At 46.5% G+C, this 19,169-nt stretch overlaps 1 protein-coding gene and 4 non-coding genes across 5 annotated transcripts; all 5 read right to left on the minus strand.

The window, feature by feature from the left end:
- Window positions 1-2,756: 2,756 nt before the first annotated feature.
- On the minus strand, window positions 2,757-14,427 carry NEIL2 (nei like DNA glycosylase 2). Its single transcript, XM_075266838.1, has 6 exons — window positions 14,353-14,427; window positions 8,175-8,288; window positions 6,416-6,562; window positions 5,522-5,796; window positions 4,889-5,085; window positions 2,757-3,107 (listed from the first exon to the last, which is right to left on the minus strand). The coding sequence occupies exons 2-6, from the start codon at window positions 8,217-8,219 to the stop codon at window positions 2,809-2,811; spliced, it is 963 nt and encodes a 320-aa protein (XP_075122939.1). The 5' UTR covers window positions 8,220-8,288; window positions 14,353-14,427; the 3' UTR covers window positions 2,757-2,808.
- TRNAA-CGC (transfer RNA alanine (anticodon CGC)) lies at window positions 11,981-12,052 on the minus strand. Its single transcript has one exon. It is a non-coding gene; the product is annotated as a tRNA-Ala (tRNA).
- On the minus strand, window positions 12,335-12,406 carry TRNAA-UGC (transfer RNA alanine (anticodon UGC)). The gene has a single exon. It is a non-coding gene; the product is annotated as a tRNA-Ala (tRNA).
- TRNAA-UGC (transfer RNA alanine (anticodon UGC)) lies at window positions 12,823-12,894 on the minus strand. Its single transcript has one exon. It is a non-coding gene; the product is annotated as a tRNA-Ala (tRNA).
- Window positions 14,070-14,141, minus strand: TRNAA-UGC (transfer RNA alanine (anticodon UGC)). Its single transcript has one exon. It is a non-coding gene; the product is annotated as a tRNA-Ala (tRNA).
- Window positions 14,428-19,169: the final 4,742 nt, after the last annotated feature.

The following is a 19,169-nucleotide window of genomic DNA, read 5'->3' on the forward strand; positions in this document are numbered from 1 at the left end:
AGGCTACATTCACATCTGCATTGGAGACTTTGTTGCAGTCAATACGAGTTGTTGTTGCTGCGTCTAACTGGTTTTTGTGATCCATCGAAAAAGCACAAAGACTAATTTTTATTTTTTTAGACGGATTTGCCAAGGGCGGACACAAAGTGCAGATGTAAGCATGGCCTCCAATGGCTTCAGCTTAAACACAATGGACACCATTATAGTCAATGAGACACTTCACCAGTCTCTGTGTCTCCGCTGTGTTATCAGCCCACCTCTCCATTGTTCGGCTCCCCGCAGGAGTCTTAGCCTTAGGCCAGAGGTTTCTGTATACATATAATAGGGGCAAAAACCACAGAGAAAAAAAAACTCTGCAGACTGTCTATGAAAAGTTACCCCTCGTTCACATCAGCGTTTGGATTCTGTCCGGGGGAGTCTGCATGAGGACCCTCCGAACGGAATACCAAACACAAGTGCTGGTGAGGTAAAAGCACACGGACCCCATAGACTATAATGGAGTCCGTGTGCTTACCGCCAGATCTCCGCTAGGATCTTACGGACAGGAAAGTAGTTGATTTGTGCGGGCAGTGCACGGCAAGCACACGGACCCCATTATAGTCTATGGGGTCTGTGTGCTTTTACTGCACAGCGCTTGCAATTGCATTTGTATTCCGTTTGGGAGGTCCCCATGCAGACTCCCCCAGACGGAATCCAAACACTGATGTGAATGAGGGGTTACTCACCTACTCCTGATACATCAAGTAGCACTACCTTGAGAGTGACAAACGCTTTTATTTTTTCTTTTTTTAAATTCTTACACTACCACCAGCCCCCAGAGAGTTTTCCTATTTGTCCTGGAAAAGCCCTTTAAAATCACAGAGCTGAGCTTCAAAACCAGACAACCTGTGTAAAGGTGTAGCGCCATTTTGGGAAAAAAGCAGTCATGCTTTTCTAATGCTGTACAATAACTGATCTACACAGGCTAAATCTCACGTGTGAATCAGGAGTAGGAAAAAACAACCAAACACTTTTACAGCGACATTCACATGCAAATATTAGTAGCAACCTAAAGCTGAGTCACACCACGTATTGGCAACACGCTGCCGAATTCCACTTGTTCTCTTCCAAATCCCTATAGAAAAAAAAACAATCGAGCCCCCCTGCTTGAGGCTAAACTGGCTGCAAAAGCCAAAGATTGGGTTACATAGGGCCAGAATTCGAAGTGGAATCAGATGCAGTAGACCACCTCGAATTCCATTGTGTGAACAGACCCTTAGTGTAGGACTGGACGATTATGATCTAAAGATGAGGTCACTGCTTGCTGGCAAGTAAGACACACAAAAGGTGCAAAGAAAAAGATTTCTGAAGAGGCTGTGGCCTGTCCATGAATAAGTTGTATGTCCCTGCACCAGATTGGAAATCTGCACCATGTCGGAATTGGCGTGGTTATCATAAATATGTTGAGCTGAGGAGATCCTGCCCAAAATTTGATCTCCGGACGCAGATCCGAGTTGAAACCCGGACATACCTCCCGCCGACCGGGACAGGACACCGAATCCGTGAATGTCCCGCGGAATCCAGGACAGTTAGAAGGTATGAGGCTATAACATATTTTACATTTGTCTCTGAGAATGTGGGCGTGTACAATAAGGAGCAGGCTGCCGCTCCCCTATCCATTACTGATATCATTCTGCCAGGAGTAACTGTACATTACCAAACAAATTGCCGGGAAAGGGGACCATAATATAGGGAGATGTACTGGACTGTAAATAAAGGGCATATACATACAGCCAAACAGATAAAACACAAGAAAACAAACAATTTATGAGCAGTGTCAGTAAAACTGCTGCTGTCTGTGAATAACACAAGCAGCCAGGAGTAGATACAACTACATAGAAGACTTTTCTTACATTGTAAACTGTGAGATGCTACAGAATCTTCAGTCCTTTGCACAGAACAACAGTTTGCACATGCAGAGGAAGGCTGTGAGGAGAATCAACCCCTCCCGTCTGCATTTAGTATGTGAACACAGAACAGAACCTCCCCCCTCCATTCATTGTGATCCCATGTTGCTTATCTAATGTAACTATGGACAGGCCTTGGCTAGCAACAGAGAGAACTAGCTAGAAGGGAGACACCTAGTGGCAACTTTAGAGAGGTTTTTCAGACAGAAAGCAGCAACATTTTTAATTAAAGTGCATTACGTTTTGATCCAGAATCACATGCACTAATGAAATGAAACTAAATGGTCTGAAAAGTTAGTGACCACTTCAGACAAAAGTTATGGAAGTTTTGAAAAGAACTTTAATTTTTTTTTTTTTAAACTGGACAAATAAAGATTCTGTAATTCTGTATTCTTAACAGTCACTTTAAAGTGGTTCTTCAAGACTGGATATCGATAGGTCATCAATATCAGATCAGTACAGTGATACCCAGCACACCCACCGATCAGCTATTCTCAGCACAGCTACAATTCTGTAGCCATGCTGACCTACTGCAGGTCCTAGCCACTGTCATTTGTAGAGTTATGCTCAGCTCCATATACAGTGCTGAAAAACAAAAAAGCTGATCAGTGGGGGTGCTGGGTGAAAGACCCCATCAGTCTCATAGTGATGACCTATCCTATGGATAGGCCAGCAATATCCGATCTTGTAGATCCCATTTAACCCAGAAAGATTAGCTGTATACTCCAGCCAACCTGTTGAAAAAGGAAACTACTAACTACAGTATGTACAATATAACTAAATTATATAATCAGTATAATACCGCCCCTATATACAAAAACCTGTAGGACACGTCTGTGCTCTACGACCATTCCCCTGTGGATTATTCCTGTTCCTTGCGCTGTACAAGCTCCTGACATGTAGGACAATACCAGGTAAGTCTCTTTAGCCCGAGTGGCGGTCCGATACTTTCTTTCACGACCTCGTGCCCCATGTGGCAGTATTCCTTCATGTAGATGTGGTAGTGCTGCGGCTTTCCCCGCGTCTTGCTCTGCAACCACTCGCCAGTGAAGCTGACGGCATGGTCAATGAGGGCACGAAGGGTTTCTACAGGCAGCAGGGACCCCAGCGAGAGGGGGTGGACACCAGCCAAAAACAGGATCTCGTTCTTAATGATGTTCCCTGGAGAGATTTATACATCAGTCAGGGGTACAGAGGACATTAATATTATACACAAAGTAGGTGATACATTTCAGAACAGTGGCCCCGATGCTGGTTGTATGCAGGGTTCATCGAGGAAACGCCGGAGTTTTTTTGTGGATTAAGTTTTGGCTCCGGATTTGCAATTCTAGTCTGGGGGGCTTAAAGGGAGTGTGTCACTAGAACCCAGTAGGTCAACCCAGCCCCACGGACAGATTGGTTTAGATGACCCTACCCTATACAATGTTTTCCCTTCTTGAATCATCACCTTTGTTGCTGAGATATTACCAGTTTTTTCAATATGCAAATGAGGTTTTGGAGCAATAAGGACGTGCCAGTTGCTCCGAAGAGGTAAGTGGCAACATCCTCAAATTAATTTAGGGGATTGTAGTCTGAGGTCAAAGCTGAATTAAAGGGGCTCTATCACCGGATTTTAGCAATATGAGATAGGCTATTCAGGCCCCGCTAATCGTTTTATAAAAGACCACCCAGTTGTAAAGTATCACCGTAAAAACGTATATGTAAATCAGGGATAGGGAACCTTCGGCTCTCCAGCTGCTGTGAAACTACAACTCCCAACATGCTGCATTCACTTTCATGGGAATTCCAAGAACAGCAGAGCCAGTATGCATGCTGGGAGTTGTAGTTTTGCAACAGCTGGAGAGCCGTACGTTTCCTACCCCTGATGTAAATGATACTTGCCATGCACGGTGGGCATTGCGTGCACCCCTCTACGTCATTCTTCGTTGACGCCCTCCTCTCATTTCTTCTTGGTGAGACGTCCTCCCTCCCTTGCAATGTTCCGTCTCCATCTTCCTTTATTCCGGCAAGTTTCAGCGAAATCCCGCGCAGTACAGTCAAGCATTTCACTACACAAAAAATGGCACCAGAGCGTGCACAGTAGTGCTCCGGCGCCATTTTTGTGTAGTGAAATGCGCGAATAAAGGAAGATGAGGCGGAACATTGCAAGGGAAGGAGGACGTCTCACCAAGAAGAAACGAGAGGAAGGCGTCAACGAAGAATGACGTAGAGGGGTGCAGGCAATGCTCACCTTGTATGGTAAGTACATTTACATATATGTTTTTACGGTGATTCTTTACAACGGGGTGGTTTTTTATAAAATGATTAGCGGGACGCCATTATAGTGTATGAGGTCATGGGTTTCAGCATGTCAGTGAGCGTTTACACTACCATCTGTGTCCGACATATAGTGTCCGCTCAAAATCTGTCACGGACATTAGGAGCAGACACTAGCTGTGTCCGTGACACTTGTCATTTATTTCAATGGGCATCGGGTGCGTTCTTTTGCACTCCGTGCCCGTCCTTTCCTGTCCGTGAGTGAAGATGTCCGACTTCTCAAGCGGACAGAAAAACCCTGGGTTTTTCTGTCCGCTTGAGAAGTTGGACATCTTCTCTTGCGGACAGGAAAGGACGGGCACGGAGTGCAAAAGAACGCACCCGATGCCCATCCAAGTGAATGACAGGTGTCACGGACACAGCTAGTGTCCGCTCCTAATGTCCGTGACAGATTTTGAGCGGACACTAGGAGCGGACACTACATGTCGGACACCGACGGTAGTGTGAACGCCCCCTAACCGCTTTTTTAAGGTGATTTTTTTTCTCATGTCCCCAAGCTGACCTGAAGAATGGAAACCTGAATGCTAGTGTGAAGTGCAAGATAACAATTTTTCCAGGGATTGCTAAAAAGTTTGTGATACCTTGTCGATCATCATGGTGGAATGACTACTGGACCATGTCCTTACCTACTCCAGAGAAATGCCGCTGATCCATCAGAATAATACAGACTGGTCGAGGAGCTGACAACGCACGTAGAGCCTTCTCCTTGTCAAACTCTGGTGACAATATATCACAGGTGGGCTCTACGTCCGGGGATGAACACCATAGTATCCGGCAGTTGTAAAACACAACGAAACCCCCGGCACTGAAGTGCAGAATTAACCTAGGAAGCAACAAGAAGATGAAGACTTGGACTGACCATATAACACGGCAGGTCTACTTAGGGTGTCAGGAAATTGGGTAAGGTAAGGGACCACTGAGCAAGACTCTAATCAATTGTTCACCATTGGGGAAACCCCCATGCCGAAAGTCTGATCAACGTACCTTACCCATGTAAAGACTCAAGTGGGCGGCAATTTTTTGGATCCCACTCAGATGCCTTCCATGATTCATTCATGTCCTGTCCATGGGGGGGTTCCGATCCCATATTATACAGCAGGATAGGACCTGCTCTACAGTTATTGGTTAGGAACGAAGCATCGAAGCCCACTCAGACAGGCCACTCTGAGCCTAAAAGGTGATAGAACTTTTGACTGTTGCCTTACTACAACCACCATTAAGTCCCGACCACCAAATTCTCCGAAGTCGGTGAAGTGTACCTGGGTGTCGGGTCTTTCCAGTCACCTCTTTTGTTCCCTTGCTTGGCACGAGCAAACTCATTGACTCTGATGCTTCCGTACAATCCAAAATGGAAGCGCAGCCATTTGCGTCTGGGATTTTCTTCCTCGTTCTGCAAAGAGCTGAGGTCTGGAGGAGGTGTGGTGGTCGCTTCACTTGGAGGGTCATCATTCAAGATCTTCTCTTCGGATTTTTCAGCAGTAGCTTCAGGTGTGACGCTGCCTCCAAACGCTACATAGATATTCTTCCCATGTACCTGTACAGGATGACCTCAGAGGTAAAGATGGTCGGACACCAAAGACGGAGTAAGTCTAGACTTGCAGTGGCATATGGTCGGTCTCGTGACTGTAAATTTTAGTCTGGACCACGAGACTGGACGTTGCTGAGAGTCTATCACTGAGGCCTAGTGTAGACAAGGGTTAAGGAATAACTGTAGCAAACAGGACAGGTGGAAAATTTCAATAAAAGGGTATATTGTACTTTTTTTGGTAACTTCAAAATTTGGAATACCCCTTTAAGAGATTGTCCAAGAAACTGACATTTATCCATTTTGAACAAGTGGCGTCCCACCAATAGGACCTCCACCGATCTGGAGAACCGGGGTACTTAACACAGCGGTTCCAACAAGAGTGCCTGGTCATATATTGCGCGCTACTCCACTCATTTAAGTGGGGACCATCAGAGGTCTTCCTGAAGTCCCCATTGAAATGAATGGAGAGGCGCGTGCTGTGCAACCAGGTGCCTTGTTTGGAACTAGGAAGCAAAACACCCAGATTCTCGAGATCGGTGGAGACGCCAGGGGTTGGACGACCACCAATCAGCAATTTACCCCCTTTAATAACTGTATAAGCCGGGAAACCCCTTTATCCCTTTACCTGACAGTCCTGAATCCACTGCCCCATCAAATCCTGCAGGGCAATCTGCTTGGTACTGCCCCCAACCTTCACCACCTGCTGTCCTACAAAGGGGGAGACAAGGGAGCAGAAGCGCCGCACTGTGGGTCCTTCCGGCATCTCTGAAACCTGAAAAACAAACATTCCCGCGTCAAGAAGGGTCAGCACTGAAATGAGACAACGCAAAACTTCTCTCTCAAACGTTTCCAAGCGAAGCTGCTCAAGAAGTTATGGCTTCTCTAGTTTGTAGACTATGTAGCAGAAGCTTCACTACAGCCCTTACAGGACCTTTCACACAATGGCCCAGATTTATCAATAGTTACACCGCGTAACTGATAACGAGCCAGATTTATCACAGTGACCTTGGATGATAAATCGAGTTGTTCACATAACCAAATCTGATGCCTAGTTTAAGGCCGATTTCGCCTCCCTTTCTTATCAATGGGAAGCAGCGATCGAGCAGGAAGCGGAAACAATACGCCTCCTACTTTAGTCTCGTCATAGACTCTGCCAGCGGGAGCTGGAAAATGAAGAGGAATCGGAGGCGGATTTTACGCTAGAAATCCAGTGTCAATGACCCAGGAAAACGTATGCCCATTTACCCAGCACAGCCCGGCAGAGGGGGTGCCTCATCATAAATGAGGTGCACGCTCTACCGACACCGGGGTTATGAAGACTGGTGCAAGGAACTCCGGTCTTCATAAACATACCCCCAAGTGTCTATACGCATGGCCATTTTTTTTTTTTTTTTTAGATAGTCATGTGAATAGATTCATTGACATACATGGGTTCTATGGAAATAAGTCCTGTCCATGGACTCGCACAGGCAGGGCTTGATTCACACAAGACTGCAGTTTTTTAAAGGGATTCTACCATTAAAACATTTTTTTTTGTGGATAAGACGTCAGAATAGCCTTTATAAAGGCTATTCGTCTCTTACCTTTAGATGTGGTTTCCGCCGCGCCGTTCCTTAGAAATACAGTGTTTTACCAGTATTCAAATTAGTTCTCCCGCAGCGATGAGGGCGTCCCCACCGCTGCCAGAGAAGTGTCACTAAGCGCCACCTCCTTCTTCGTCCGCCGTGTCATGTTCAATGTCTTCCGGCGCAGGCTCGTAACTTCTAGCAGAGCAGAGCAGACTGCGCAGGTGCACAGGCCACGGGAAAATGGCCGCTAACAATACAATGCAAGTGGCCATTTTCCCGTGACCTGTGCGCCTGCGCAGTCTGTTCTGCTAGAAGTTACGAGCCTGCTCCGGAAGACCTTGAACATGACGCGGCGGACGAAGAAGGGGGCGGAGCTTGGAGACACTTCTCTGGCAGCGGTGGGGACGCCCCCATCACTGTTTGAGCGCTCCCATCACTGCGGAAGAACTCATTTGCTTACCAGTAAAAAACGGTATTTCTGAGGAACGGCGCGGCGGAGACCACGTCTAAAGGTAAGAGACGAATAGCCTTTCTAAAGGCTATTCCAACGTCTTATCCACAAAAAGAAAGGTAGAATCCCTTTAAACTAACATAACTCAGATCTATTGGTTTCAATTGGATCTGTAGTGTGACAGGTGATACAATTGCGTTTATAGGTCTTTAGTGTGTGTGTTTCATGTGCATGGCTGTATACATATAGTATATTGTTATTATAGTCTAGATTCCTTACCAGTTACATTGCTTAGTACAAAGCTGCACAAAGTAACCTGTAGAATCCCCCCTGTAACAACAAAGCATCACTTTACCTTTACACACCTGTGCCAATCGCCAAAAAAACGGAACACCCCTATTACAGCGCATTCATTGGTTCCTCCGCGGGAGTTATGCACTTATTGGACGATTCCATGTCCATTCCACAGGGAGAGATTGCTACAATGTAAGCAGATGTATAGTTGTACCGTTTGGTAAAGTGGCGTAACAAGAAGTTAACACACCCCTATTATAGCATATTGGCTGCTTCCACTGCAGATCTTTTACACTAGCTGGATAGTACCACTTCCCATGCATGGGGGGGATATAAGCATTGGTCCGGTTGTAGTACCACACAAAGTTTAGATGGGGTTAAACCATTTATACTAAAGGGGGTGAAACAGGTACGTATCGAATAGCCAGGCAATTAAGACACCCCTATTACAGTACAATCCCATCTTCCTCCACGGGGTTATGCATTGAATTGACCATTCCATTTCCAGTACATGGGGGAAGATTATCTGTAGGAATAAACCATTTGAACTCACAAGGGAGTGTTCCATCAGCCATATTGGTGAGTGAGTGGAGTGAATAGTCATCTCATGACGATTTTCAGTGTACTGTACAGCCTCCTGTTCACACCTCTGCGATTTATATGTAAATAGTAGATATGTAGGTGTAAAACTAGTCTGCTAAAATGGCGTAATGTGCTGTAGTCTACGGGTAGGAGATGATTTTGAGGTGAATTCCATCTCAATCCTCCCATCTGAGGGAGTCAGCAACGTGTCTTTCTTCAGTGCACCGAATAACGTGTTGTCCTGCGTGATTTTTCCGTTTTTTCTGTGGCTAAATCAACATGGAAACAGCACTGTATGCACAATTAGCCCCATTGTGTCTGAGGTGAATCCGCGTGCAAACCTGAAGGTCTATGTGGCGGTTTCCTCAGATACGGTTTTTGGAGAGGAATCTGAGGTGAACAGTCCCTAATACTACCATATGGCCATCTGTGCTGTAATATGTTGGTCGTGCGGTTTTGAAAAAAAATGCAGCTTCACGCTGCGAAAATACGAGATTTGACTGCACCATGTGAATGTACCTTAAAGGGATTCTACCATTAAAACCCATTGTTTTGTAGATAAGACGTCGGAATAGTCTTTAGAAAGGCTTTTCGTCTTTTACCTTTAGATGTGATCTCCGCCGCGCCGTTCCTTAGAAATACCGGTTTTTACCCGTATGCAAATTAGTTCTCTCGCAGCAATGGGGGCGGGCCCCAGCGCTGGAAATGCGATGGGGGCGTCCCCACTGCTGCTCGAAAACAGGCTCCAGCAACACCTCTATCTTCTGCTGGATCCTCCCCTTCTTTCTTCGGCGTTACCTCCGATGCCTGCGCAGTTGGCTCTGCCAGTGAGACACTAGTAGAGCCGACTGCGCATGCCTGCGGCCATAGTTCCGAAGCAGCAATTGCGCACATGCGCAGTCGGCTCTACTAGTGTCTCACTGGCAGAGCCAACTGCGCAGGCGTCGGAGGTGACGCCGAAGAAAGAAGGGGAGGATCCAGCCGAAGATAGAGGCGTCGCTGGAGCCTGTTTTCGAGCAGCAGTGGGGACGCCCCCATTCGCATTTCCAGCGCTGGGGCCCGCCCTCATCGCTGCAAGAGAACTAATTTGCATACCGGTAAAAACCGGTATTTCTAAGGAACGGCGCGGCGGAGATCACATCTAAAGGTAAGAGACGAATAGCCTTTCTAAAGGCTATTCCAACGTCTTATCTAGAAAAAAAGAGTTTTAATGGTAGAATCCCTTTAAAGGGCTAGTTCATAAACAGTGCATCGGCATTCTACGATGGATTAGGCCCTAATGAATGGGCCGGAGCCTCTTGCCCCGGACGCCGCGGCGGATTCAACTGCAGCAAGATAGGGCAGCTCGTTTCTTTTATCCGCTACTAGCTAGCGGAAAAAGGAAGCGAGCGACTCCCATTGAAGTCTATGGGAGCCATTTTTTGGCAGTGGATTTTGAGACGGATTCCGCTTCAAAAATCCCCTGCTAACGTCCCCCGTGTGAACTAGCCCTAAGCATCACATACATGGACGTTTATGGAGGAAGGAGGATATGTTTTCTCAGGTCATCTTCAGACGACAGTCTTTTAAGGTTAAAGGAATTGTCCAGGATTAGCATTTTTTTTTTTTTTGCAATGTGGCCAAGGAAGTTGAAAAAAAACAACAAAACATACTCTCCTGTCCCTGGTGCTCCGGTATCTCCAATGGCAGTGCAATCCTGCTACGTCGGGGTTTTATTTTGGCTGAAGTGACCACTGACTGTTATTCTGTGTGGTGATCGGAAGAGGGTCCATGATACTATGTAGGAGCCAGTAAAGGAAGCAATAGATGGGCCCATAATAAGGGCAATTACTGCGTGGGAGCCAGTAAAGGATGCATTATACTGTGTGGGGATCAGAAAAGGTGCCTTTATATTCTGGGAGGGCCATTAAAGGAGGCCCAATAATGTGGGGGGAATGGGGAGTCCAGTAAAGTGGGCATATACTCTAGGGCCGTGATGGCCAACCTATGGCATGCGTGCCAGAGGTGGCGCCAAGAGCATTCTCTGTGGGCACCCATCTGTGGAACAGATTATACTAGGTGGGGCCACTTTGAAGCAGATTGAACTGTGGAGCAAATTGTACTGTGTACGGGCCATTGTGGAACAGATTGTACTGTGTGGGGGGCCACTGTGGGGAAGACTGTACTGTGTGGGCGACTTCACTATTTATCACGCAGTATCTGTTTTATAGCAGACACATGATATTATCACAGATCAGCCACACCGTTTTGGCACTTTGTGATAGATTAGTGGGTTTTGGGTTGCACTTTGGGCCCTCGGGCTTTAAAAGGTTCTCCATCACTGCTCTAGAAGGTCAGTGAAGGAGGCATTGTAATGTGTGAGAAGCAATAAAGTGGGAGTTATACTCTTGGGGGGGGCAATGAAAGAGGCATTCTAATGTGTGTAAGTTAGTAAAGGGGCAAAGGGAGCATTATACTGTGAGGGGGCCAGTAAAGGGGCAGTATGGGGGCCCATAATGAGGGCAGTTATTGCATGGGAACCAGTAAAGGGGGCATTATACAGTGTGGGAGACAGTTAAGGGGATGTTTTTTTGTGTAAGGGCCAGTAAACAGGCAACAATACTTTGTGGGGGCCAGTGAAATGGGGGTTACAATCTGGGCGGCCCAGTGATGGAGGGATTATGCTGTGTGGTGGTCAGTTTAGGGGGCATTATACCGTGTGAGACTAGTGAAGGAGGCATTATAATGTGTGGGGGGCAGTATTTCCTAGTTATGCCCCTGCTCCTGGACAGGGAGCTGTAGCTGACTCCATTGTTTCTGCTTCCTGGTTCCTCCAACACACAGAGAATACTAGTCGGTGGCCGTAGTACTGACGCTCTTCAGTGATAAGTACTGTATTTCCTCTTTGTCGTGAAGGACATCGAAGCAGTGCCCATTGGGGAACGAAGGCAGCAGGGGAAAGGTGAGTATCACCACTCCTTTGGTTTTTTTTTTTTATGCCATTTAATGTCACTTTTTAGCAACCTTTTTTTTTTATTTTTTGGGCTGTTATTTTTGTGACACATGGACTGTTTTTTTTAATACTTTAAAAAAAAAAAATTAATTAAATTTGTAAAATTCTTTTTCACCCTATGGGGTGCCAGTAGAAAAAAGGAACCCATTGAAGTCAATAGGATGCTTTTTTTTCAGCGCTGAAATTCAACACCATTTTCTTCCGTGTGAATGGACCCTAAGTAATAGTTGTCTCTTTTTTTGTTGTTGCTAATGCCGTAATTATAATGCTATTTTGTTTTGTGTTTTTTTTTCGTCCAAAACATGGAGATGCCGGGGATTGAACCCGGGGCCTCATACATGCGAAGCATGCGCTCTACCACTGAGCTACATCCCCATTGTGTCATGTGTCTTGGGATGGTGTCAATTGGAAATATCCAAATTGTTTATGGCTATTGTGCATAAGGCCTTGCTGCTACGTGTAATACCGCACCACCATGCAGTAGCAAACATGCACCAACAGCTCTGTAATATAGACCTATGCTGTGATTTTTGGCTAAGGGTCTGATGATCTCTTTTCTGGGGGAGTAGCTCATGTAATATGATTTTAAGTGACATTGCAGTCTTCTGTGTTGTTTTAGATAAATGTGATACTTGAGTAAATATATTTTGCAAAACGTGGAGATGCCGGGGATTGAACCCGGGGCCTCATACATGCAAAGCATGCGCTCTACCACTGAGCTACATCCCCTTGCCTTAGTGTTGTCTTCTATTGTTTTTGTGGTGAGTGCATTTCCTGTGTGAACTGTGTTTTAAGCATTCTGTGTTACTGACCCTGTTTTGATTCAGTCTAAACTTGTTTGGTTAGAACTAAAAGTAAAATTATTATGAAGAGACCCCAGAGTATAATAGGTGGAGGCCCTAGTGAGGTGTCAATAATTTAACGAACATTTACACTCTCCTTTCCATATTATGATGCTTGGCGTGCCCTATGTCAGCACTGAGGCCCACTCACAGCCCTCAGCAGTAACGTCAAGCAAATAACATTATACAAGAGGCTGAGAGAGAGCACGAGACACTGCGAAGAGCTGGGAGGAATTGGTTCTGAGGATTAGTTCTGGACCAGTTTGCTTGTCTGTAATTGATTGATCTCCAATTGACAAAACATGGAGATGCCGGGGATTGAACCCGGGGCCTCATACATGCAAAGCATGCGCTCTACCACTGAGCTACATCCCCTTTATATCTTGTGAAGGAAAAACATTCCCAATTCTGAGATAAGACAGTCAAATACGCCACAAGGAGCCAATATAGTGCTTAAAGGGATCCTATCATTGGATACCTTTTTTTCTGCCTATCACGTAGGAATAGTCTTAAGAAAGGCTATTCTTCTCCTACCTTTAGATGTCTTCTCCAGGCCGAAATTCAGTAGAAATACCGTTTTTTTTTCGGTATGCAAATAAGTTCTCTCACTGGCCCCAGCGCTCAAGCAGTACTGGGGGCGTCCCCCATGCTGTGAGAGAACTCTCCAGCGACGCCTCCATTGTTTCAGGAACGGGTCTTCTTCCGGCAGCGGCTTCAACTTCTAAGCTGACTGCGCATGCCCGCTGGCCACAAGAAAATGGCCGCTTACACCAGCTTACTGTGTAAGAGTCCTGAAGAAATGGCCACTTACACCAGCTTACTGTGTTAGCGGCCATTTTCTTGTGGCCCGGGCATGCACAGTCAGCTCAGCCTGAGGCCTAGAAGATTTAATCCCAGCATGGAAAAAGACACAGGGAGAGGGCGTTCCAGAATAAGATGGAGGCGGCGCTGGACCTTTCTCTCACAGCATTGGGGACTCCCCCATTGCTGCGAGAGAACTCATTTGCATACCAAAGAAAACCCGGATTTCTATTGAACGGCGGCGCGGAGAAGACATCTAAAGGTTGGAGAAGAATAGCTTTTCTTAAGGCTATTCCTACATGTTAGTCAGAAAAAAAGAGTATCCAATGATAGGATCCCTTTAAAAAGTGGATACCTGCAGTAACCTATAATGAGGTCAAAAGGTTTCTGCCTGTATTTATGTGGAATGGGGGACAGAGTCCCTGAAAGGTCACCCAACGCTAGTATGACCTCAGCCTTAGTCACTGTGATAACTCTGGTGTAGTATCAGGCAGCCTATATAAGTTTACACTGTCTATTAGTATATTTGGGCCTGGTCTACAACTCTATCCAAAATTGATCTCATCCATGTATAAGCAGACTGCCACCTACTGTCCACTTTATGAATATGTCTCTACTTTTTTAAGCGGATTCGGGAATTGGGACCTAAATGGAATCCAGGCGCAGGTATGAACCTAGTCTAATGCAGTTTCTCGGATCACATCCAAATATATCCGTTTTCTAGAGAATTCATTCTGTAACACAAAACATGGAGATGCCGGGGATTGAACCCGGGGCCTCATACATGCAAAGCATGCGCTCTACCACTGAGCTACATCCCCTTATACCTGTAGGGCTTTCCACTGCATTATTGTTTTTGTGATTGCAGCCTCGCCTGTGTGAACTGTGTTTTAAGCTTTTGTATTGTTTTAAGGACTCTTTATCTCATAGGATATCCCAATGCTTGATTGGGATGCAATGATTGCTAACGTCGTTATGCTACACTAATTCAGTAAATTTAGAGATGCTTTGTACATGGCACCAGCCACTCACCCCCTGAGCTGTAACCACAGTTGACACGAGGCAGAAGATCACGTTACAAAGGAAGTATTCCCTTTTTAAATGAATTCTTTACCTAGACGTTCCGCGTTTCCACATAATATTCTTGTATGAACAGTGCCCTCTTTTGGTACCATTGGAATACTACAACAGCCAAGTTATTGGTATGACCTGGCATACATTGGAGAAAACAGAAAAATCTCTACTGAAGTACGTAGTTGGAGCAAAGTGGACGAGTGGTGTGAAAGGAATAATATGTCTACTCCTGTGTTGTAAGGGTGGAAGATGTAAGAGGTTGAGCCAACATACTTGTTATCCTTGCCTCCTATTTGGAAAATTCTTGGAGTCTGTATGTAAATTTTTGTGCTGGAAGTTTTGTGGATCATATGTATTTAAAGAAGGAAATCAGCAAAAACTGGATCAGTAATAATGCTAGAAACTCATTTATACTCACCTAACCTCATCTGTTGAGATCGTGACGTTTGGGATGTCACCCAATCTCAGACCCCAGGCGCATGACGTCTTATAGGCTGAGAGAGTGCTGGACGCCACAAGAAAACTCAAAAGAGATAACACAACGATTCCAAAAGTTTTGTGTTCAGATGAGCGCAAAGCATTCGCAAAATTTAGGACTGCTCAGGTTAGTGACAAACCAGTTTGTTCATTTCTAATTGTGATATGTGTAAAAACTGATTCGCGAAAACACAGGGATTGATCTCGGGGCCTCATTCATGCAAAGCATGCACTACATCCACATTGTTACATGTAAAAGTAACTTTACAGGAAATATGTAATTATTGCTAAGTACACAGTCCAGTCATATTAATGTGACCACCGCGTACTTTTGATGTCATCGTTAAATAACCAATGGCAGAAGGCACGTGTCATCAGCCATGAGGGTGCACTCATCATTGTGGAAGGCACGATGGATCAACACCAGTATGCATCTATCCTTGCGGACCATGTTCACCCCTACATGCGAATTGTTTTTCCTCAGGATGATTATATCTACCAGCAGGACAATGCGACGTGTCATAAAGCTCGCAGTGTACGTGCGCGGTTCGAGGAGCACCAGGATGAGTTTACCTTACTCCCTTGGCCAGCAAATTCCCCGGACTTGAACCCAATTGAGAATCTGTGGGACCACCTTGATCGGGTTGCTCGCGCCATGGATGCTCAACCATGTAACCTAACGCAGCTGGACATGGCACTAGAGTCGGCATGGCTCAACATCCCAGTGAACATCACAACATCCCCTCTCTTCCTGCACGTCTCGCAGCGGTCCGCTCTGCCAAAGGGGGTTATTCTGGATTTTGACAGGTGGTCACATTAATGTGAATGCACTGTGTACCTTTCTACAATATTACAATTTTCCTTTGCTTTTTGGACTTCATAGTGACTATGTCTGATTGTCTTAATAAATGCCCTGTTTGGCCAACATCTCTCTCTAGTTACCGTATTTTCCGGACTATAAGCCGCACATAAAAACCTACGATTTCCTCAGAAATCGTAAGTGCGGCTTATAGTCCGGTGCGGCTTATATATGGATGGAAGCGGCGGCAAAGACTGCGTGCCGCTTCCATACATACATAAAAGGCACCGTAAGGGTGCATTCACACTACCGAACGCCGGCGTGTATCACAGCCGTACACGCCGGCGTTACAGCAGGGCTGCCGGACACTTCCTATTCATTTCTATGGGAGCAGGCATGCGAGCGCTCCCCATAGAAATGAATGGACAGACACTTCCCATTCATTTCTATGGGAGCCGGCATGCGAGCGCTCCCTATAGAAATGAATGGAAAAAAGCAGTCCATTCATTTCTATGGGGAGCGCTCGCATGCCTGCTCCCATAGAAATGAATAGGAAGTGTCCGGCAGCCCTGCTGTCACGCTGAAACAGAACGTGAAACTTACCCAGCGGTGCAGGGCGGGCGGGCGGGCATTCAGGCCTCCTCTGCCTCCGATGTTCCGTCCTTCTCCTCCGGCGCTCGCTGATAATGGCCTGGGCGCATGCGCAATATCATAATGCTTCTACTGCGCATGTGCCCTGGCCATTATCAGCTTGCGAGCGCCGGAGGAGGACGGAACATCGGAGGAAGAGGAGGCCTGAATGCCCGCCCACCCTGCACCGCTCGGTAAGTTTCACACTCTGTTTCAGGCTTTTATTTTAAAACGGGGGGGGGGGGGGGGGGGGAGTTTAATCTAACGTTTACCGTTGGGCTCTATCAGCATGATTTTGCTGATAGAGCCCCTCCTCGCCTGCCGAGCGCTTCCAATAGAAGCGGCTGGCACGCGGGGGGTTAAGCGGCCGCTGGCAAAGTCTGCCTGCCGCCGCTTTCAATAAGATATAATGCGCACCGGACTGCGACTTATAGTCCGGTGCGCCTTATATATGAACCAAGACGGACTATAAGGCGCTCATGGGCAATGCGGCTTATAGTCCAGTGCGCCTTATAGTCCGTAAAATACGGTAAGTCCTCTTCCAGCTAGCAGCTTTTTCTACATACTTTCACCTGATGGCCTGTCATGTAGCCTTCTAAATAGGAGCAAATTTGACTGGTTGTAGTCCCATGTAATATATGACATTTAGATTTGTTCACAGGTGAGCAAATCATTCACAGAACACTAAAAAAGTAAAATGTATAAATTCATTTACCAAAAGTTCTCTTAAAAATCAACATCGGTCCTAGCAAAAATATTGATGACCTACCGATGAGACCACCTCAGAATGGCAGATTGAAGAGTTAATGGCTTTCCCGTGGGTTCAAATTCACTTCACAGGACATATGAAATCACGTTCATGAGTCGCATAGACTATTTGCAGCAAGGTACAGCAAAAGTTCAGTAAGTTCCTCTAAGTTTATTTAAAGATCTATCTATGTGGCCACCTTGACACAAGCAAAGGAGATTTCTGAGGACCTTAGAACAGTGGTTCTTAACCAAGGTTCGATCAACCCCTAGGCCCTATGCACGGTTCATTTTGTGTACCAGTAAAAAACATATACCTATGTCTTGAATTTGGAAAAAAATCATATTTGATTTATCACTAAAGAAGGGTTCGGTGAATGTGCATATGAAACTGGTGGGTTCAGTACCTCAAACAAGGTTAAGAGCCACTGCCTTAGAAGAAGAGTTGTTGGTGCTCATTAGGCTGGGAGAAGTTACAGAGTTTGGACGCCGCCAATCCAGACAGATTGTGTAGAAATGAAGGAAATTGAAGACCATCATTACCCTCCCCAGAAGTGGACAACCAAAAAAGTTTACACAGAGAGCAAATTTTTGATTTACTTGGGAAGGTTTGTGTGTTGACAAAATAAAACGCTGAATTCCAGCATAAGAGCTACATTACATTGGTAGTATCACGATTTGGGCCTGTTGTACTACATTTGGGCCAGGACAGCTTGCCATAAATTAATTCTTCATTATTTTGGAACACTCAAAAGGAAAATATCGGAACATCTGTCTGTGAGCTGAATCTCAAGATAAGGTGGTTCATACAGCAAGACAATGACCCTAAACGCTCAAGTCATTCTGCCAACGAAAGGAAAAGGGTCAAATTTATGCAGAAATTCAGGAAACTCTGAAGGACTTGGAATCTTTCAAGCACAAATGTATGTACGTATATGTCTATATCTATAATGGTACACACACACATATATATATATATATATATATATATATATACTAGCAGTTACCCGTGACTTCGTCTAGGGGTTGGTGGTGGCGGTGAACTGCTTATATTTCTTGTTCCCCCATCTCTGCCCTCAGTTTGTTGTCCCCTCCTACCCGCGACTTCCTCCGCAGCCCCCCTGACCCTGGCGCGAACCACCTGCAGCACGACCCGTGGCCCCCCACGTCCCTTTCCTTGCGGCTGCGACGGGCCCCTCCTACAGGATGGTGGGTCAGGAGGCAACGGCCTTGCTGCTGCGCCTCGGCCCCCCCTCTTTCCCACTACCTGCGTCCCCGGCCCTGCCCTTACCCACCACCCGCTCCATCGGCCCCCTGCCCCCATATAGAGATTACAGTGACCTCCTACATCTCCCTCTTCCCCCCCAGCACCAGCCACCTGTGACTCCGGTGACCGTAACCCCCCCCTCCCTTCCACATGTGCAATCTGGGCCCCCCTCTACTCACCCTTGGCCCTGTGGTACCATTTCCCCCCCAGCAGAACCCCTTCCTAACCACTACCACCTCCCCCAATCCCCCCCATTACACACCACCTGTTGTAACCCCCCCACCACCTCCACTAAGCAACCTGCCGATCAGTGTCCCCACAGCACTTACCATGATGATGCCGGGGAGCTGTGTGTGTCGCGGCTGCAGCGTCAGCAGTGATGCGTGGTGTTACCCGAGGCGTCTGTGTTCCCAGCTGCAGAGTACGGGGATTACGTGCGGCTGGCCGTGTTCGGCCATGTTCCGCTTCTGTATGGTATGCCGGCCAGAGGCAATGTGTGGCGGCCGGCATATGAGCGGCGTATGGAACCATGCGGCCAGCCGCCATGTTCGTGAAAGTGTGTGAAGAGAGTGGAGTAGTCTGGTGGGCGGAGCCGCGGATCCTCCCAGTGGTGGGGATCGGTAAAGATGGCTGAGCCGGAGAGTGAAACAGGTCGGCTCCTGCAGAATGGTGAAGGTGAGAGTGCTGAAGTATATGTGAATGTGATTGTGTGTGGTTAGGGGCTAGGTTGTAGAGAGGAATGTGAAGTTTTGGGCCAAAGTGTGTGATTTTGCAGAGATGGTGATGTGAGTTGGATGTTTGTGTGGATCTTGGGAAAAACATATTATTTTGACAAAAAGTAGCCTATTGCGCAAT

Source organism: Leptodactylus fuscus, chromosome 3, assembly GCF_031893055.1.
Source record: "Leptodactylus fuscus isolate aLepFus1 chromosome 3, aLepFus1.hap2, whole genome shotgun sequence".
Lineage (NCBI taxonomy): Eukaryota > Metazoa > Chordata > Amphibia > Anura > Leptodactylidae > Leptodactylus > Leptodactylus fuscus.